Source organism: Erpetoichthys calabaricus, chromosome 1 (genome assembly GCF_900747795.2).
Source record: "Erpetoichthys calabaricus chromosome 1, fErpCal1.3, whole genome shotgun sequence".
Taxonomy (NCBI): Eukaryota; Metazoa; Chordata; class Cladistia; order Polypteriformes; family Polypteridae; genus Erpetoichthys; species Erpetoichthys calabaricus.
The window spans coordinates 115092716-115114959 of NC_041394.2; the positions used below are offsets into that span (position 1 = coordinate 115092716).

A 22244-nucleotide genomic window follows, 5' to 3' on the forward strand; every position below is an offset into this window, starting at 1 on the left:
TATGCCTTATACAGCTGCTTTTTCCTTTTTAACTTCATTTTTAGTCCCTTATTTATCTACATCAGAGTTTTCTTTAAATTCTTACTGCTTCTAAATTTTTGGATGACCTAGGTATGACGTTAATCTGCATCCATCCCTGCATGTAGGTCTTCCAACCTGCAGGGAAAAACTTGGGGGTTGGAGGCAGAATCGGCACTCCAGCCATCATAAAAAACCTCACACTGTTCCCATTCTATCTGAACTAGTGTGGTGCTGAGGTGTCACCCGCTGTATGGCTGCACTCGGGTCCTAATCTGGGATCCTCAGTTGGTTTGTCGTGTGGTGGGTGCAGCAATGTGCTGTATCAGCGAGTGCTCCTAACCTCTCTCTGTCTCTCTTGTCTTGCATTATATATAAAACACTTTTTAAAGTTCCTACATCTCCTCAACTGTATCCACACTTAAATGTTTATTCCAGTTTATCTTACTGAGTAAATTTGCTTTCCTGACCTAACATTTAACTAGTTTTGTTTTAGAATATACACTCCAAAAACTGTGAAATGTATTATGGTCACTAGATCCTAATGGTTCAGTCACCTTTACCCCTTCAGTTCTATCCTAACAGCCAGACCTTATATACGTTATTTGTTTCAATGATTTTCTATCACCTCAGAGTTCTCCGAGTCCTTTTGCAGCTCAGCAATGTCCTGAAAGCAGTTAGAAACCTCCAACTGTGGGTTTCGATGCCCCTGGAGAGTGTGCACCTCTTGCCTTGTGCTAACGTCCAAGCGTGACACACCTTTCTTTACCTCTCTGATCTGGAATGTTCTCTTCCACCATTTTGAGGATACACATTATATCTTTCTAAAGGACACCTGGGTAAGATAGGGCAATTCTTTAGCACAACACAGGCTGGCCACCTCCTCCTCAAGTTCAGTGACTGTGACTTTCAATCTGGCATCTCCTGCAGATGTAAGAATCCTGGAAGCAGACTTCATCAAAGTCAGCTTCCAGAAAAAATCCATCATCATTCAGGACTTTCACCGTACATTTTACTGGCCTCGTGATTTTATTATTTGGGTGACAGTTAAGCCCTTTTAAAATGAAATATAAATTAATTATGAGTTTAACAAACTTATAGTACCTCTTTAATACTTACTGGCCCACTTACTAATAAATATTTTCTGCTGCTGTCTCACTTTCAGTTGCCTACTGAAAATGTTTAATTGCTTTCAATTAAGTCAGTCTGTTTCCCTAGTAAACTCTTTCCATATTGTCCATTTTTTCTGCACAGCACAACTATACAGTAAATAATACAACTGTTTATGTTCACATTACCCCTCCTCTTAGCACCAGGGCTCACTAGTTTGTGCTTACTGTAACTAAATTAACTAGTAATCTTTTACTTCCTTCTTTACTGTGAAACCCACTCACTTATTTACTTTTAATAGATGTGAAGCTGGCTAATTGTTTACTTCCTGTCAGTGATGAAGTTTATTGCCCACATGCTCTGCCATGTTGCAACCCACCCACCAGAAACTGCAAGGAACCTTTTGAGGGTAAAAAACTGCGAAACATCTACCCGATTCCTGTTGTAGTGATCACAAATGAAGTTTTTAAACAAGTTTCACACACTGGCAGATGAAATGCCGCACCATTCACTACACTCCACCAGCAGGGATGACATCAGCCCTCAGTGCACGCTCTGTACCACACCGTACACACTTTATATGTATGCAGTGCAAAGCCCCTGCAATCTCCTCTTCTTTTGTAGAGCCATGATAGCAACATCAGAAAAAAAACTATGAAGCAACCTCAAATAGTGTGTCAGGACTAACCTTAAATAGTGATCTTTTATTATAAAATATATTTTACTCCATCCTTGTTTCTTTCAAAAATATTTTAATAATCAGTATTTTTATAAATAAATCCACCTTTACAGAGGGGGGAGAACCTTTTTCAGTGGCATTGAGTGCTGTCCAGATTTTCTTTGTCCAAAATGGGCCTAACCCATTAATGCAGCGAGCGGTTTTTAATAGAAGTTTGCCTTATAAACATGTACATGACTTTGTTCATCAGGAAGGGGGTTTCCCTGTGGAGTCTTGTGTATCTTGTAGGAATGTAAACACAAAGTTAGGGTAGGGGGTGGTCCCTTTTCATATTTTGACAGGCTAAATATGGTATTAAAGAAACATTTTGCTAAACTATGGGACAGTTGGTTAAATTACCAGATGTGATGCATATTACACAACCAAGGAGAGACTTTGTGTCGAATGAGTGGTTGCTCATGGAGTCCTGAATGAGGCACATTACCTGCATTGTGAGGGAGTCAGTTACAGCACTACAGCCATATGGCGCGTTTCCCTGTGGGTGATCCAGCTCGTAAGATCCTCATTGTTGGGGACCTGAGTGGCTGGACCAGGCCAAGGGGTCGCCCATGTAACACCTGGCTGCGGCAGATAGAGGGTCATTTCTGAGGGTGGGACTGAACCGCGTGTCTGCCTGGTGGGTTGCCAGCTGGGATCCTGAGTTGTTTCGTCATGTAATGGGTGCGGCAATGCACTGTACCAGTGCATGCTCCCCAACTTGACTTAACTTGATGTATATTATGGTCTGTTCCGCCTATATAAAAACAAAACAAAGTGGACCTACCATTCTTAAATACACATAATTCAATTCAGGACTGGAGCAAAACAAGAGTCAGCCCTGCAGAGGGTGCCAGTCCATCACACTCATTAACACACCTGCAAAGGGGCCTAACCTGTACATTTTTGGGGATGTGGGAAGAAAACCCATGCAGCAATGCAGAAAATATGCAGATACCACGTGGACAAAAGCCAGGCATGGGCTTGAGTATTTAATAATTAGAACGGCATTAAGAGCTAAAAATTGTGACACTAATTTCTATTTGTCCATGCATTGTTTTCCACAAGAAGTGGCAATTATAACACGAGTCACATATTTCTGATACACCTAAATATGTGATTTGAATCCGCAATTTTTTACCCATTCTGTGGGCATGCTATATCCTCTGAAGATGTCCTGTGGTATTTGTCACCAAGATCTTTTAACTGCTTTAAGTTGTGAAGTGGAACCTCCATAGATTGGACTTGGTTTTCCAGCTCATCCCACAGATGTCCATCAGATTGAGATCAGGGGAATTAGGAGGCCAATTCAGCACCTTGAACTTTTTGTCATGTTCCTGAAACCATTCCTGAACAATGTTTGCAGTGTTGCAGGGTGCATTATCCTGCTGAAAGAGGTTACTGCCTTCAAAGAATACCATTACCATGAAGGGGTGTACATGGTCTACAACAATCTTCAGGTAAGTGGTACATGTCAAAGTAACATCTACATGAATGCCAATACCAAAGGTTTCTCGGCAGACAGTTGCCCATAGCATCACACTGCCTCTGCCAGCTTACCTTCTTCCCATAGTGCACCCTGCTGCCATCTGTTTCCCAGATAAATGACATACACACACACAACCGTCCACATGATCTAAATGAAAATGCGATTAATCAGACCAGCCAATGTTTTTCCATTGCTCCATGGTTCAGTTGTGATGATCACATGCCCATTATTCAGGATTTTGGTGGTGAGCAGGGGTCAGTATGGGAACTCTGGCCAGTCTATGCAGCCCCATACACAGCAAGCTGTAATGCACTGTGTGTTCTGACATCTTTCTGTCACGGCCAGCATTGGGTTTTTCAGCTATGTGTGCTACAGTAGTTCTGTGGGATTGGACAGACAGGCTAGCCTTCATTCCCAACACACATGAATAAACCTCATGAATCTGTTGATGGTTCACCGGTTGTCCGTCTTTGGACTACTGTTGGTAGGTATTAAGTACTGTATACTGGGAAAACCATACATGACCTGCTGTTTTGGAGATACTATGACCCAGTTGTCTAGCCATCACAATTTGGCTCTTGTCAAAGTCTCTCAGATCCTTATGCTTGCTCAATTTTCCTGCGTCCAACACATTACCTTCAAGAACCGACTGTTCACTTGCTGCCTAATATATCCCACCCCCAGAGAGATGCCAATGTATTGAGATAATCAATGTTATTCCCTTCACCTATTGGCTGTATTAATGTTATGGCTGATCAGTGTGTGTTGTTTGAATTGCACTGCTTGTGACTAATGTGGACAGTAGGGGGCACCAAACACTTAAATGTATTATTTTTTTAATGTTTTGTGATTATTCGATGGTGTATTAGTACTTGTGCTCATGTGAAAGGCCTCTGAAAAAATATTTATAGGTTGCTGTGTTAGAAACATTTTATAAAATAGCTATATATTTGCTTTGATTCAGTTATTGTCTTAGAAAATATTTTTAACAATCTGATTTTATTATGGGTGTACCAGTATACAGTGATTGCTTTCCTTGTAGTCCTTAAATGAATAACCAATATAAATCTTCACTTTCTGAACCCCTTTTTCCAAGATAAAGGGCCTAAGGAGCTTGAATCAGTCTTTTCAGTGTAAAGAGCCATATTTAGATTGGACTATGGCTTATTGCTGGGCACACTTACTTGTACTTATGCACTTCCACGTTACTTTAGAATTAGAAGTTATCCTAATGGGAATACTTTGGGGGCATAAGAGGATAACCAAACTGGCAGGAACTGGGCTAGCAACGAAACTCATGGTCCAGGAAGATACCACCACTTAGAGCTCAGAGTTGATAGATGCCTAGTTTTCTAAGCTAAATCGACCACTCCGTCTATAACAGCATCCTTCTGTGTATGTGGGCGCTGCCTTTAAACTAGGTTGGCAGGTACCAGTGGACCACACCTGTGCAATTCAGTGGAAGTATTAGCAAAGGTAAAGATGTAAGCGGTTTTGAACATGGCATGGTGGTGGGCAGCACACACTCGTGAATGAACCTGTCATGAACAGCAGCCTTGCATGGTATTTTACCAGTGACAGTGTCATGGGTGTCTGTAGAACAGGCCAACACTCAAAAAGCTGAATGCTTACAAATATGTACTAATGGGAGTATAACCAATGTTCAAGGAGTGAAGGCATCGAGGACGCTATGTCATATGACATTCTCGCAGTTGCAGTAGAAGTTAAAAAACCCACTTGCTCAGTTGAAGGGGAGGAATTCTCCTAGCACAACTGGATAACAACTGCATGATGTCTTGGAGACCAGTCTGTCTGTGTAAAGACATGAAATGGAGACAAGCCTGAAGTGATTTCATGCTGTTGGCTGCAACTAACAACTCAGTAAAACAGAAGTGCTAACACAGCCATAGAAGAACTCTCATCTCAAGATATACTGTATGACAAATTAGATATGGCAAATGATGACTGAACAAAAAAGGTGGTGCTTCTCAACCACAGTGCTGGTGGGTTGGGAGTTGCTATTGTTTATAATAGTAGCGGGACACGGTAAGTTGTGGAGTATAGTGAAAGAGTCAAATAGTTGGTAATGCTTGATTCATGAAGGTGGACATATCTCTGATGATTGCACTAATTACACTTTGGGGGACCCTTTTCCCCTAACGATTGTGCTTGATCAAGGATTGCAAAGACACAATAGGTGGTGGTCAAAACACCAGAAAGGTTGGGAAATACTGAGCTAAGGAACACAAATACTAAACACTGTCTGGTGAATTTCAGTTGCCCTGAATGGACGGACTAGGATATGATGAGAAGCCAATGAGGTCCAGCCTATTGGGTGTCAGACATGCAGACTGATGGCAGTCTTGTAACGATATGGGGTATGTTCTTGTGGCACACATTGCAATTCCTCATAAGAGCGGAGCAACATATAAACACAATAGGCTATCTAATTATTGTTACCCTCCATGGCATCAGTGTGCCAATCTGAGATATTTTTTTCCAAAGGCTGGGAAAGTCCTTAAGTTTGAGGAATGTGGAAGTGAATATTTTGTCCAGTTCAGTGACCTCCATGGTCACTAGATCTTACTGCAAATGAGTCAAGAGCCATGAGCTTTAAATTTTAAAACACATTGGAGTGAGCATGGGTTAAACTGAAATTCTGGACTTCCTGTTTGCAAAATGTAGACCAACCTGTAATCAAGTAGCTACTCAATGTCTCATTTAAATCAAATTTAAGAAATATAAAAGTAGATAAAAAAAAACAAACTAGCGAATCTAAAAGGCGTTCTGGTTAAGTGTAATTTGGGCGTTTTTTCATGCTAGCTTATTTTGTAGATATTTCCATCCCCTCATATTTTCACAAATCTTAGTTAAACTTTTTGCTTTAGAAACCCAGGTGGATGAGGACTGAAATTAGAATAAAATGAAATATTTAGAATCAGGAAGACGTTGTGGTGTGTATTGTTACAAGGTCTTAACTTAAGTCGGGCACAATCAGCTTACCACACATCCCATTTTCATGTATCTGTGGCTCACATAAGTGTATTGAGGGCAACAGCTGGAAAGCAGAAAGTCTAAAATAAATGATTACATAATTCCACTTGAGTAAGGACGGGAAGTCCCAGGCCCGGAGGGTCAGAGGGTCTGCTTTTTTATTCCACCCACGCGCCTCATTAGAGGTGAATTCCTATTTTTTTCATAAACTGTTTCCTCTGTCAGATTATAAATTTTAAAAAAATTCTAAATTTGTTCTGTCAAATCACTAATGTTAGACACTGCATAGACTCAGTGATCGCTTTATTAGCCACAACTATCTATTAGCATCGAGGCATGGATTCAAAAATGTTTCTTAAAACATTACTTATGGATTCTGCTCCATGCTACCTCAACAGCCTCATTCTGTTTATGTGGATTTTTTGGAGAGCTCTTTCAAATTATAGCTGCTATGTTGGACTGAGATCTGGAGGGTGTTCAGGTCCATGGAGTAAACTGAATTCACTGTCATATTTGTGGTCCAGAATGAAATGACGTTGGCCTTCTGACACGATGCATTATCCTACTGAAAGCATTCTTTTGAGAAATGGTAGACTGTGGCTGCCACAAGAAAGAATTGCACAGCATCTCAACCCTCTCCATTTCAAAGCTGGCAGTGAGCACAGGGTGCCTCCAAGTCAGAAGTGAATAGAGCTGAAGAACCTGTGGAACAATAATGCAACACAGCAGCTGGCAATCTCACTCTCAGCCATACTGTTGCCACAAATGTATCAACGACAATGCTTTGGTGTGCTGTGGAATTCAAATCACACTCCATTCTAGTTAGAGGTGTAACATCTGCCAAGAAAGTATTTGCCATACCATTTCACTACCACCACTGGCCTGCACCATGACAGACAGAAGGATGCATTTATTCATACTATTAAGACTAAATTCTAACCTTACTATCCACATATTGCAGGAAAAGTTTAGATTTGTGGGACATCTTTCAAGTCTTTAGTCAATCAGCTTTTCTGATCATGTACCCACTGTAGCCTTATCCTTCTGTTCTTAGTTGACAAGTGTGACACTCAGAATAGTCTTCTGCTGCTGTAGCCCAACTGCTTCAAGTCAGACATGCTAAGCTTTCATATCTCAACCACATACTTCTTAAAGGTTGTTAAGGTTTCTGCTTCAATTACATGGTTTGGTTGTTTGTTCCAGATTCCCACGATTCTTTGAGTAAAGAATTGCTTACTGGCTTGAGTCTTAAATGCAAGTCCCCTTAACTTCTTCTGGTGTCCTCAAGTATGTGATTTGCTATTTAGTCCAACAAATTCTGCTGGACCTACTTTATCAGTGCCTTTGAGGAGTTTGAAAACACATGGATTAGATCCCCACATGCTATCCTGTTAGAAAATGGGTAAAAACAAGTCAAGAACATTGCAGGGTGAAAAAAATGAGAAACAGTGAGAAAGAGCTCCTCTTTACTTCAACTTTGATTCCACTCACACACTTGTTTGCTACCAGCCAACTGACATCTACATCTGGTCAAAGATGTATGGAAAAAGTGCACAAAGAAAGTGACAAAGGGGGAGATTGCAAGCACAAATAACACATAAAACAGTGCAATGGATTCAAAACAAGAAGTAACAAGACAAGTGAGATAGGATCATGCAACAAATTATGAACATGACAGTGTCAGTGGCCCATCACAAGTTACCTATGCTGACAATGATAACTTAGCAAACTCATTCAGGCTAAACACTCAAGAAAGCCCACTTGTCCTCCCTTGATCTAAATTCAGACACCACAATGTTATAAGCACCCCTAGTGATCATATGCTAAGTCCTTGGAATGCCCACTAACAAGCTTGCCCCCCAGTTCAAAACCCTTGCTCCACCACTGGTGTTTGATGGATCAATGTTGTAAAGAGCTGGATTTTTTTAACCTTTGTGTTAGAGTCTGGCAATTCTCCTCTGACTGGCATCCTTATCGGGTATTTTTTAACTCTTGCTCACCCATTCTCTATAAATTCTAGAGATTGTCATGTTTGAAAGTCCCAGAGGACAGCTGTTTTTGAGATGAGGGTTCCACCATGACTACTATCGACAATCACATCAAGGTGAAGGTCCCATAGATCACGTTTTTCCCATTCTAATGTTATTCTAATGAATAACAACTAAACCTTTTGACCATCTCTGCCTGCTCTATATTTTGAGTTGTAGCCACATGATTTTCTGTTTGGAGGAGCAGACTGTGTGTTTATTATATGTGATTCAAAGTCCAGGAAATGGAACTAAAAATAGGCACATTTATTTGCCCTCCTCAGCTTACATTTAACATTTCTCTTGTTTATTTTTGCCTACCCAGTTATTTGTGTAGAATTTGTGTATTTCTAATGTGTACTCTTGTTTCCTTCCTTATTGCATTAATTGTTGACTCTTAATTTGCCCATTATGGCTACAAGGACATTTCATATCTCAGGCAACATCATGAGCAAACCAGGAGGGAAGATTATTTTGTGGAAAGAAGCACTCAGTCACACCAGAATGACCAATTAACCTAATGGATTTGTTCATTTGATGAGAACTGGAGAACCTGGAAAAAGACCCACATGCAATTTATTTTGATTGCATACTGCATGCCTGGTCAAACAAAGAAATCCTAATAATTCACCTCTCCATGGATGATCTTTTTCAAAGTCAGGGTCACTAGTAGCTGCAGCTGGAAACCAGTCTTAGAAGAGATGGTAGCCACCAGAGGTAGAAAAATGGTTTAATTCTTCATCAGATCTTCTTAGTCTAGTTCAAGTTGAAAGGTGCAACACCAATCCTGACAAGTCTATCACAGGCACCATTCAAGCACACTCCACACTCACATACACAGACTCAGGACAGATTTCCCCATTAACCCAACACAACTGTTTGGAATGAAAACTGAGTATCTGAAGAAAACCCTAAACAGGGAGTACATACAAACACCAAATATCACCCATCACCAAACTTTTATTTAACAAAGTGGCTGGAAAACGTAGGGTAGGAGCATTCAGTGGGAAAAAGATGAGCATTAAGAGTGAATTTATAAGGCAAATTAATAAGGCAAATGAAAACTCAAGCAAAAGATGTTTTTCATTCTTTGACCAGATGGGAGTTTTGAAATCTGAGGTTCTCATAAGCATTTGGATAGTCAAATAATGCTTGAAAATCAAGGGACAGTATATAGGGCTGATATAATAACAATCCAGATGAGAACATGTCATTCACCTCAACAAAGCTCATCAGTGTTATCCACTTAATTCTTATAAAAATAACATTAATTTGTGTTTTAAAGGTCCCTCAAGAACTACTGTCTACCACACTTCTTGGTAGCTTACTCTGCATGTCTATGGTTCTCTATCTGAAGAAAAACTTCCTAGTGTTTTTGAGAAATTTACCCTTAAGAGGTTTCCATCTGTGTCTCTATGTCCCTGGTGAACTCATTTTAAAGTAACAGTTTTGATTTACTGTATGAATTCCCTTCATAATTTTAAACACTTCAATCATGTATCTTCTTAATCTTCTTTTGCTTAAACTGAAAAGGCTCAGCTCTTTCAATCTTTCCTCATAACTCATCCCCTGTAGCCCTTGAGTCAGCCTAGTCGCTCTTCTCTGGACCTTTTCTAGTGCTGCTATGTCCTTTCTGTTGCCTGTACACTGAAACTGCACACAGATTACTCCAGATGAGGCCTCACCAGTGCATTATAAAGCTTCAGCATAACCTCCTTATAGTATCCTGTAAAGTAATAGATTACAACTGGAGAGCTGAAATAATACTCTGTTTTGACCCATACACTATAAAATAAAGTAAAACTACAACAAAACAACATCCATAATTTAAGGTTTCATTGTGAAAAGGTTCTCAGTGCAGTAGGATGTACCTCAAGGGACAAGAGATACTCTCTGCAAAAAAGCTCATATCGATGATTAATACTGGTTGATGAGCATCATGGCATCAATGGTTGGTTATGTCCTGCTGCATTTAGCTGTTACATTCAACATATGGAATATGAATGTTCAATGTAAGTGTATGTGACTAGGTCCATTGATAATATAGAAAATTCAGATGACAAAATATATGCAGACAGAAAATAAAGCTGGACTTGAAATAAGTTAAGTCACTTAACGCAATAAGTGCTTCGTCAATCTCAACTGCTCTTCCTCCTCCTCAAAACATCATGCACCTTTCCTCTTTTGTTAGTACTACTGGTGTGTCCCTTTGGTCCCTTCTTTGACCATTTTATTACCATATTCAGTAGTTAATTACAACAAATAATGGATAGAAACGCATTCTGGTTTCTTCATAGCTGGCCTTATATAACCCTGTGTTAAGCTGTTTGACCTCAGCAATAGGATCCTCAGATTAAAAAATTTTTAAACCTACTTTCACATGATTATGTATGCAATGATGGATTGATTAAATATTTTTGCTTTATAGCTGTTAAAAAGCACAGAGAGTATGGCAAGAAAAATTAAAATAATGACAATAAGAAGAAAAAACAGTCAAAAATTCTTGAGCCAAAGAACAAAAACACCAATCTTCTGAGCTAAAAATAATGTTTTATCAATGATTGTGGTCAAGAAGCTAAGTAGAATGTCAGATACCAGGAAAAATAATCTTGGCAAATTGCTAGGCATACATTTGTTTTAATTTAGAAAAATCCACAAATTAAAACATTCCTTCTGCAATGCGAAAATCTTGAATAGGCAAAATGGCATTACCGCCAAGAAAACAGAGTCGCAAAATGGTGTTGCAATTAAACAGTAAATCAAAAATAAAAAAAATAAATGTGCATAGAATTGTTCAAATGTGAGCCTAATTATCCAATAACTCTCGTTCATGCCAACATTTGTACAAGAAGGTCTGAGTCTGTACTTAGTGAAGAGTGATTTAGAAAAATAAATAGAATTGCATTGAGCTGCCCCTCTTATTCCTTAATTATGGCCAGATGAAGAGCTGCATATAAAATATTCCCTGCCACTGAGAATGGTTGCAATGTCTTTATAGCCGTTTTTCTAAATGCAGTTTTGGATTTTTTAACTTCAATATCAAGGTTTCTGTGTTTTATATTTTCTAGAAGTTTTAGTTAATTTTTAATTAAAGTTTTTTTTAATTAGTTTTTTCCTAATTGTTTCTTTTATGTGATAACTAGAACTCAATTTTCATATTTTATAAAGTTAAATAACACTTAGAAAGTATCCCGCTTTGTTTTCCCCTCATAGGTGAGAATGATTATGTAATTTTAAAATTAGATGATAGCTGTCACCATGATCATTACCCTGTCAACCCACTCTTTCTTTTACTAAGCAAGTCACAAAGACAGCACTCGATCACCATTTTAAAAGTCTGTGAGCTTCTAGTTAGGCCCTTACATTCATGTGCTGTCAAGCTACATTATTTTCAAGAAGACATTTTCAAACTGACTATAAAGAAAGGGCTTTGTTAACCAAATGACAGGCTTGACTTAGCAGAAACATAAATAGAAAAAAACAATTTATTATATGGGAGACATATCAGTGCTAAAAAAAGAGGAGAGTATGGCCCAAATAGGAGGTAATAAAAATCCAATCTCTTTTTTATTCTGGTTTACATAAATGGCCATTGCAATTTAGATATTTTTCTTCCTGTTTTCCCATTATGTAAAGTTCTAATGAATCAGTGACTTTTCATTGCACTTTGGAAACATATATATAAAAAATTTGAAAAACATAATAAGTATATATAACACAAAGATTACAAACATGTGAATTAGAGAAACATTATGTTGTAGAAGACCTGAATGCAACTGTGTGGCATCTACTTCTAAACCCAAGTCTTAATGGAATCTAAAAGCGTTCCTTCAAAAACCAATATTCAGTGATGTACCTGCTGCAGTCTTCTGTCCACAGATGATATTAGGGGATCTTCAAGAGCAGAGATGGACACAAGCACTCCTAATTCACAGGATCATTTACTTTGAAGGACGGCCAGTGGATACAGCCTGCTCTAGCAGGTGTCAATATCTTCATTTTCAAATGTGCTTATCTGGCTCAGGATTACAGCAAACCCCAGCAGAAATGTACACGAGGCAGGATGCCATCTTGGAGTGGATTGCATTTCTCACAATGGTAATAGTAAGAATCATCGCATTTTCACCTTTTAGTCTTCAATCAGTTTGCAAGTTTTTTTTTTACTGAACTTGCATTGTAGAGATTGTGAATTACCAATAAACCATACATTTTATGACATAAATATAATAGGATGTAGAGTCGAAACAAACAACATTTGCTTGGCAGTCTAGTTTAGATCTGCACATTATAAAAAGGAAGAATTGCTATGGTTTTAAATAATCTTGTAAAAAGTTACAATTCACTGGATCCTTTACACATTTCAATTTTCGAGAAATCTTCTATTTATACACCAAATTACTGGAGTCAAGTTACTGTATATTTTTTTAGGTGCATTAGCATACAACGTGAAAAGCATGCACTGTGTCGCTGTGTCTGTCTGTCTACCCACACGAAGCAACTTGGCTCCCAGTGGATTGATTTTGTTGACATTTTGCACACTTCTTCTTCCAGAAAATATGTCAAGAAACTTTTCTTTTCATTGAAATATCTTGAATACAGGGTGCTCTACTAAGTACTGAAATGTCAAAACTTCCTATTGTAAAGCATTTTGCAAACTTTCAAATCTTAACACAGAAATATTCTGAGTGACTTCAGTTATATATTGGTTTACGGTTTCAAATTTACCTTCGAAGAGGTCACTTCATCTTGCATATTTTGTTTTCCTCTTGTTCTCATTCGACAGCCACTCCTAATAGCAAAACATGAAAACTCCTGCACAGTTGTGTGTTCTGCAGAAGATTTTGCTTGATATGCTGTATGAACACTCTTAAGGAATTGATTCTTCAAAGTGATGCCATTTTTTGGATTCCTCCATTCATATGGGGGTTCCAGAAAGGACCTTTATTTATTTAGACATGTCACAGGTACTATAAATAACCATAAATAGATGATAACAGATCTGCCAGAACTGTTTTTAAGGGCACTCTTTTTGCATACAATTACACAGGCTAAGTTCAGGTACACTTGATCTGTTGTATCCTGTTAAGCGTCTTACTATACCTTAAAATTTCTGTTATTTCAACATACTACAAAACTTTTCAAAGCCCAGTGAATCAATCTCATATGCAAAGAACCTTTCCCAGAATGAGAAGTTTAGGAAGTCACTGCACACTGGAGAGGTTCTGAAGGACTGGAAAATGGCAAATATCATCCCATTATAAAAGGGTGACAGGGCAGATCCAAGCAACTACAGGCCAGTAAGCTTAACATGCATCACAGGAAAATTAATGGAAGGAATTATTAAGGATAAGATTGAGCAACACCTGGCAAGGACAGGAGTTATTCTGAACAGTCAGCATGGGTTCAGAAGAGGGAGGTCGTGTTTTACTAACCTGATGGAATTCTATGAAGAGGCAACAAAAGGATACGATCAAAGTGGAGCATATGATATTATTTATCTGGACTTTCAGAAAGCATTTGATAAGGTGCCACAGGAGAGGTTTTGCATCAAATTAAAAGAAGTGGGAGTTCAGGGTGATGTTTTTAGATGGGTACTGAATTGGCTGAGACACAGGAAACGGAGGGTGATGGTGCGAGGAACCTCATCAGAACTGGCCGATGTTAAGAGTGGTGTTCCACAGGGGTCAGTGCTAGGGCCGCTGCTATTTTTAATATACTGTATATACTTGATTTAGATAGGAATATAAGTAACAAGCTGGTTAAGTTTGCAGATGATACCAAGATAGGTGGATTAGCAGATACTGTAATTTGGAATCTGTTATATCATTACAGAAGGACTTGGATAGCATACAGGCTTGGGCAGATTTGTGGCAGATGAAATTTAATGTCAGTAAATGTAAAGTATTACACATAGGAAGTAAAAATGTTAGGTTTGAATACACAATGAGAGGTCTGAAAATCGAGAGTACACCTTATGAGAAGGATTTAGGAGTCATAGTGGACTCTAAGCTATCAACTTCCTGACAGTGTTCAGAAGCCATTAAGAAGGCAAACAGAATGTTAGGTTATATAGCATGATGTGTGGATTACAAGTCCAAGGAGGTTATGCTCAAGCTTTATAATGCACTGGTGAGGCCTCATCTTGAGTACTGTGTGAAGTTTTGGTCTCCAGGCTACAAAAAGGACATAGCAGCGCTAGAAAAGGTCCAGAGAAGAGCGACTAGGCTGATTCCAGGGCTACAGGGGATGAATTATGATAAAAGAGCTGAGCCTTTTCAATTTATTCAAAAGAAGATTAAGAGGTGACATGACTGAAGTGTTTAAAATTATGAAGGGAATTAGTACAGTGGATCGAGACTGTTATTTTAAAATGAGTTCATCAAGAACACAGGGACACAGCTGGAAACTTGTTAAGGGTAAATTTCGCACAAACATTAGGAAGTTTTTCTTTACTAAAAGAACAATAGACACTTGGAATAAGCTACCAAGTAGTGTGGTAGACAGTAAGACTTTAGGGACTTTCAAAACTGAACTTGATGTTTTTTGGAAGAAATAAGTGGATAGGACTGGTGAGCTTTGTTGGGCTGAATGGCCTGTTCTCATCTAGAGTGTTCTAATGTTCTAAAAGAAATGTTCTTATTCAAGAACAGGGTCCACAAGGAAACACAACCCAGTAAAGAACCATTTAAGAACGATTATTTTTAAGAGCCGACACGACTTCTGTGGCATCTTGATGGGAACCTCTATCACAGCAGCTCACTTCTCCTGCTCTTTGAAATTGTAGCGGGTAAGTGACATGATGTTTGTGATCATAAAAGTAAAAAATGCCAGCAGTTTAACTTATGTTGAAAACAATACAAGAAGAAGGAAGACCTCTAACTGTAGCTTGTTGCATACAGTGCATAAACATGCACTCAGGATTTCTGCTCCTCAATGGCTCCATTATCTGCATATCATAATGATTCCATATTTCCCTGACACTGTAATTTATCGGCAAAGAGCTACAATGATCTGGTATTAATTATGGTCAGATGCAGACATTTTAGCTGTTGATTTCAACAGAGGTTTTAAGTTTTCATTTGGTACTTTTATGTTTAAGGAATCTGAACTACAACTAGCCATAGACTGTCCACATTCAACACCTAACAACAGCACAACACTCAACGCAATTCTTTCATCACTTGATTTGGAATCTGCTGTCTATGAAAGTTAATAAGCCAACATTGGGCTCTGTTTTTAAATACATTTACTAATACATATAATTAAATTATTACTGTTATTTTTTAATATGAATTCATATACAAAATTGTGACAGCTAACTTTTAATGAAGTGACTTGAAAATATAAAAATATTCTAACTTTCAAAGCAGTTAACTAAGACTCAGAATGCATCTGAAATGTTACAACCATTTTGTTACTTGTTTATATTTATTTTATTTCAGTATTGTGAATGCACTACAATATACAGTAGATTCAGAAAGTATTCAGAGCCCTTTACTTTCTGCACACTTTTATTGTATTGTAGATTTCATTTTAAATGGATACACACTCAACAAACCATAATGACAAAGTGAAAACGTTTTCAGAAAGGTTTGTAAATTTATTAAAAATTACAAAACTGAAATCTGTCATTCATATACTGTAAGTATGATCTTCTTGATTAGGTACCTTCTTGTCTGGTTACTCAGTTTGGCTGGACGACCAACTCTAAGAAGCATCCTGGTGGTTCCAAATTTCTTGTGTTTCACAGTTATTGAGGCCACTGTGCTCTTGGGATCACTCAAACCTTTAGAAATGGCGTAGTGGCAAATTGTGATTTAATTGTGGAGGTCTATTGAGAGCAGCTTGGTTTATTTGTCCTCACATGCAGTATGAATTGTGGGCCTTATTTACACAGGTGTGTGCCTTTCTAAACTCTGTCCAGTCAATTTCATTTGACACAGTTGAGCGCCAATCAAGTTCTAGATGCATTTCAAGATTTATTAGAGCAAACAGAATGCACCTAATCACAATTAGGACTGCTACAGCAAAACGCCTAAATAATTGTATAAATGAGAGATTTCAGTTTTTGATTTTTAATAAATATGAAAACCTTTCTGAAAACTTGTTTTCAAAATTAAGACTAAATCTACAAAAGAATAACTTACCTCTATATCACAATATAGTGTGCAGAAAGTGAGCGGGTCTGTTTTGAATCCAAACGTATATGCATTACATATTTTAATGGTAACTTACAGTAAAATATTAAAATAATTGCATGAAACTATTTCTACTCTGCGGTGGGCTGGCACCCTGCCCGGGATTTGTTCCTGCCTTGCGCCCTGTGTTGGCTGTGATTGGCTCCAGCAGACCCCCGTGACCCTGTGTTAGGATATAGCAGGTTGGAAAATGACTGACTGACTGACCATTTCTACTGTATTTAGTTAAATAAAATTGTTTTATCTTACTGTATGCTAAATTATAGAAGACAATTATTTAATGTATCTCTTCAATATTAGGCTCTTTCTGGCTTAATTGAAGCTGCAACTAGCTGTTCATCAACATTTACAGAATAAGATGACATACAGCGCAGCATTAAAAAATTCACTTCTTTTACAAGATTCAAGAATAGACGTTTAAAGTACAGAGATGTTTAGAATATGCTAAAATGAATGGCTTAACTATGTTTAAATCTTTGCTGGGTTTCTAGCTCAGTCACATTTAACACAATCATTTGGCCTCGTTACATGCTTGAGGCTCAGGAGTAGAGGTATGAAATGTACAATAGCTAAAATGTAAAAGATAAGCTGTGCAGCTTTCAGAGAGGGAATATGATAGACTGAAGCCAATTTAAAATGTGGAATACAAGCTTTATTAGGTTAATGATCAGAGTATTTTATTCGCATTCACTCATTCACACTTGTTATGATGACCTGTTACTGTATCTGCACAAGTTGATAGTATTCACACCAGACAAGAGGGAGTTGATCCAGAACGACTAACATCCTGAAGAATTGGGGCTATTCGTTCTGCAATGAATCATGCTTACATGACCACTGAAGTTTAGCCGTATTATACAGTACTTTTTTATTGGTCTGAAAAAAATTACATCACAATGTCCTCAGCAGCTTGTACACAGAGCCATTTCCTCATTTTAGAGCATTTTTCAGTTTGAAAACCAAACAGAACAACTATTTCTCAGTTTCTCTTTTTTTTGGGGCACCAAAGCTAGTTGGACACTTGTTAACATCACTGCCTGATATTACGATTAATTCAGTGAAACTTCATTGTGTGTTGTGTGAGGTTCTTGTAATGCTCTGCATACTTGTCCCAGTGATTTTACGAATTTGTTCACACATAATTTGAGACAGTTGATTTCTAGGAATCATACTTCTTCTTGACCTGAGTAACTACTGCATCGAGTTTCCTGGTATATGAACGTTGCATTTCATTTACATGACCTTGACCTCCTATATTACCAGTAAATTCCTGGAGTAACCTTCCTCTGTAAAAGAGGCTATAGACATTTTTCTATGGATGTAATGTGTCAGAAGGGTCTGAGTTGCATGATATTTAACTAAGTGACCATATAAAAACATAATTTCTACACATGGGGATCTTTATTATAGAAGATTTGTTCAAAGTGACAAAGTTTTTATTGATATTCGAAAAAAAACAACAAATTATCATCAATTAGTTTCCATTACTACTATTTTTGTGAGAGAATATAATTTACATGGACTCTGTAGGGTTTTTAAAACACTAACATAAAGTTCCACCAATTTACTTCATTTACCTGCTCATTCGTTCTTCAAAAGAAATGGCCATTGAATGATACTTTCATTAAATCTGCAGATTTCCAAACACAACACATATGTGTCCAGATGTTGGAAGGCCATCGACTTTGTTTCCATCTTATTGCATATTAATTATAACAAGATTACATTTCAGCAGTAAAAACAAAAACATGGGTGTGACACTTTTTCTGTCCCTTTTGGAATTCTAAACATGCAATTTCTGATACAAACCAGCAAGTCATTAAAAAAAACATGCAATCTGTTTGCCTTTTATCATGATTAAAAAAAACCCCAAAACATAAAAACTATGAGTGTCTCTTACAGTGCATTCTTCTCCCTTTGGTTTCTTCTTAGAGATTAGGAAGACAATTTCTACATTTCAATGTATTTTTGTCTTTAGGCACTGAAAATACACATTCATTTTGGAAAAGAGGTGACGGTTGTAGCTGATTTAGTAGTAATTGTGGTAGTAGTAGTAGTCACATCACAATAGGTCCCATCCCATAATCCCCTAGTCTTTGACAAGCCTGTAAATGTGGTATTGAGCTCCATGCTCGCTTGTTGAAACTTCAAATACATAAGCGATACACAGAAGAGTCTCTTGTGTGTCTCTGTTTGTAACAACCTAAAGGAAAAGAAACAAATAGATACAAATTATTATTTTTAGCAGGAGGAAATAATGTAGTGTTAGAGAGAGTAGCTTTGTCATCCTCAAACGCTTCCACAGGATTATTGAGTTAAATATTGGATCTGCGGGTATTGTAATTTTTATAAAAAATTATGCAAGTCACAAAACCTCACAAATAAGCAAACGTTCCTCAGAGTTTGAAATATTGAGGATATAATAGCAGCATGGGCAAACAAAACCAGATGGAGCAACTAGACAATTGTTGTTCATGAGCAAATACTCAGAACAGAAGTCCGCAATTTCAGTCCTGGAGGGCCACAGTGGCTGTTGGTTTGTGGTCCGACCCAGTTTCTTAATTCAAACCCAATTACTATATTGATGCTGAAGTCATTATTGATAAGTTAATATTTTTTGCTAAATTTATGAAAAATCCCCAGCCCTTAATTGCTTTCTTTAATCTTAAACAGCTGCATTCCCTGTTATTAATTGCTTCTTGTTTTCTTAACAATCACAATGAGGTGGAAATGTCAAAGGAGCCAGCTGCTGACCTGGTTGTATTTGTTTTAATAAAATATTTGGAAAGAAACAATACTGAGAATCTGCTCCAGGGCCACAACTCATTTGGATAATATGTTCAGATAGGAAAAATCTACAATGCACGACAGAATGAAAGCAATGGAATTAAATAACAAATTCCGTTACCTACAAGGATTCCTGCCTTAAACGAGAAAGAAAATCTGTACTTACTGTGACCCTCCTGTGCTGAGCTTGATGATCCCTGACTCACAAACTCCTAAATCCTCTGACCGTCTCTCTCAGCTTCAGCATGTTAGTGGCATGGCAAATACTGGGACCTTTTCAGTTAGCTAAACAAATTCTTTTAAACTGGTAAGCATGTGCTCATATTTTACGGCGGAGGCATCATGCTGTGTTGTCAAAGGAGATATCTGTGATTGCAGCTTCCCAGATATTTGTTATATGTCTGCTTGTGTCGGACCCTTGGCTCAAGTATGTTTTCTTTTGTTGCAATGTTATTTTAATTCCATTTTTAGATTTGTTTTCTTTTACTTAAAATTATGTAATTTTACAGCTTTTGTTAATGTTTTTTTAATCATTCAGTATTATTGTATTATGTACTTAAGTTTCTTTAGATCCCTAGTGCTCTGTGGGTGGAACCCCAAGAGGCAGATCCACATTTTTTGCTCCTTTTCCCTTGCTTTGCCATGTTGTGCTTTTTTCAATTGTTAAACAAATTCTTTAAAATATAAAGGAACATTGTTATATTTTTGATCATAAAAGACAGAGGTTTTCAGTCATCCTCTCCCTTAAAACGATTTCTGATTATCCACCTTAATAAAAGGATAACTATCTGTGTTGCTGTCACATTGCTATGTCTCTGTCATTGTAAAAGATGGGGCATCACAAACATTTTTATAAAATTCATTGCATTTGCCATTCTTTGCCATTCACTGCTGCTATGAATCCCATACCAGAGATATATGCATTGTATTGTGCACTGCAAATGTTAATGGTGAGGTCCACGTTGATTAGATTTCAAACACTCTAGTTTTAAGACATTTGATATTTTAAAAGCCTAAGCCTTGTTTTGAGCCTGTACAGGACAGAAAGCCTGGATTTGAATTTGTAGTTATGCCTGTCTTTGAGGATGAGACCTAGTGAGTCCTGTGCCCAGTTTTATGGCTTAGTGTGCCTTAAAAATCATTTCATCATTTACTCTCCAATTTGAGCTCCTGCTCCTTGCTAGGATGATTCATAACTACCTTTGATGTCTCACTCCCAGGTGCAACAAATTCTTATCCTAGCCAGACTTTCAGTGAAATTCCTTAAGAGTAATTCTGAGACACTTGGTAAACTAGCCTGGTTTATGTTTATTTTGAGACCTGCTCATCCTTTTTGTCAATTTTGTGTTACAGCAACAAAACAACACAAACAAAAATGAAGTATTTTTTACACCAGCAAGAAAGTGCTTTATATGGAAAACATGAATCCATCCTTCAGCATCTTGAATTTTCTTCTTCTAGTCTATCATAAAGTCTAGTCTGATGTACCCCATTTTACTTACACCCAGTTACTAACCAACTTAACTTCAAGTCTTCAGACTTCAGGAGCACCCCAGAGAGTTTACTGCCCCCGATGAGGAAATCTACACATCCTATATTATTTTTCTACACGAACACGCATTTTCTACAATAATTACAAAGCTGAGAATATGAAACAGAGAGGGTTTCTATAATTAAAAAACTCTTGTTTTTAATGAAGAAGAGCTGGTGACTTACCTGCAGAATAGTGAAATTTTCCAAGACACTGTTCATCATATACTTCTCTGGAAGGTGCTTGAGTTTATGAATGAAGTTGATCATGTATTCACATAAAGGAGAGCGATGAATCCGGAACACATAGCGACCACTTTCAAAACGAGCGTACTCTGTCTGATACAAAAGAAAGGGCAGAAAGACACACACTGCAGTGAAATCATCTCTTGGTAGCCAACACTAAATTCAGAGACACCTTTGTATTCTTGTTGATGTTGATGATTGTTTCTTCAGTTCATATTTCAATGTTTTCAGTATGTTGTGAATTGGATACTCAGTTATTTATCAGGACAGTTACTTTACCAAAGCAATTTTTTACATCAGTGGTTAAAATCCACTAATTGCTGTTACTCTGTCATTAACCCATCCACATATTAATCAATGCATTGAACTCATTTAACCAAGACCCTATCCACATTACTACACTTTGGTTTAAAATTCAGATATTTATCTCCATTTTCACTTTTCATCTAAACCAGCCCATCACCTCCGAAAAGGAAGATTTCTGAAAATGCTTTCCAGAGCCAGATTCTTTTGTAAACAATACGCTCTCATTGGTTTGTGCTTATTTCCTCATTGGAGTCCACTCATTACAACATCTGATTTACTGATTGGTCACCCTTCACAGAAGAAAAACCTATTCCAAGATAGTGAGAATAGAAGAGTTGCTTTTCACGGTGGTTATTGTGCTGCTTACCAGTATGCATCTAAACTGCATTTATTTTTAATGCTGCATACATGTGGAAAAGGCAAATTGTTTACCCTTCACTACAGTTTTGCAATAACTCCCGTTGCTGGTGGTATTACTGTTTGTGATATGTGGCCGGCTTGTCATTCCGGCCAATACCCCCAGGCCGCAAGGTGGAGCTTTCCCTGCAGCATGGACATGCCCCGAGTTCCAGCAGGGACTCATGGACTATGTAGTTTGTATGCACAGCCCTGCTGGATGCCTTGGGGACCACCAGGAGTCGCTGTAGGGAAGCCCGTCGACTCTTATATGCCCTATAACCCGGAAGTACGTCATAATCCCAGGACAGGAGAAAACGGTGTACTTCCGGGGTGAAGAAAAGGACTATTTACCCTGACCCGGAAGGAATAAGGACTTGTGGGTTGTGCCAGGAACCACTTCCGGGTCAGGGAGTATAAAGGACTAT

The 22244-nt window shown here is 37.9% G+C and overlaps 2 protein-coding genes across 3 annotated transcripts in view; both read right to left on the minus strand.

Moving 5' to 3' along the window:
• LOC114654705 (metalloproteinase inhibitor 3-like) overlaps positions 1-22244 on the minus strand; it is a 756439-nt gene that overhangs the window by 558229 nt on the left and 175966 nt on the right. The gene's annotated exons all lie outside the window — the stretch shown is intronic.
• Positions 17934-22244, minus strand: part of LOC114648663 (transcriptional enhancer factor TEF-3-like) — a 224442-nt gene continuing 220131 nt past the window's right edge. For both annotated transcript variants that reach the window (XM_028797860.2, XM_051929556.1), the window contains 3 exons: positions 21055-21207; positions 18200-18754; positions 17934-18169 (listed from right to left, as the gene is read on the minus strand). In XM_028797860.2, coding sequence (XP_028653693.2) covers positions 18641-18754; positions 21055-21207 — 267 coding nt within the window. In that variant the 3' untranslated portion in view covers positions 17934-18169; positions 18200-18640. The remainder of the gene's footprint in view (positions 18170-18199; positions 18755-21054; positions 21208-22244) is intronic.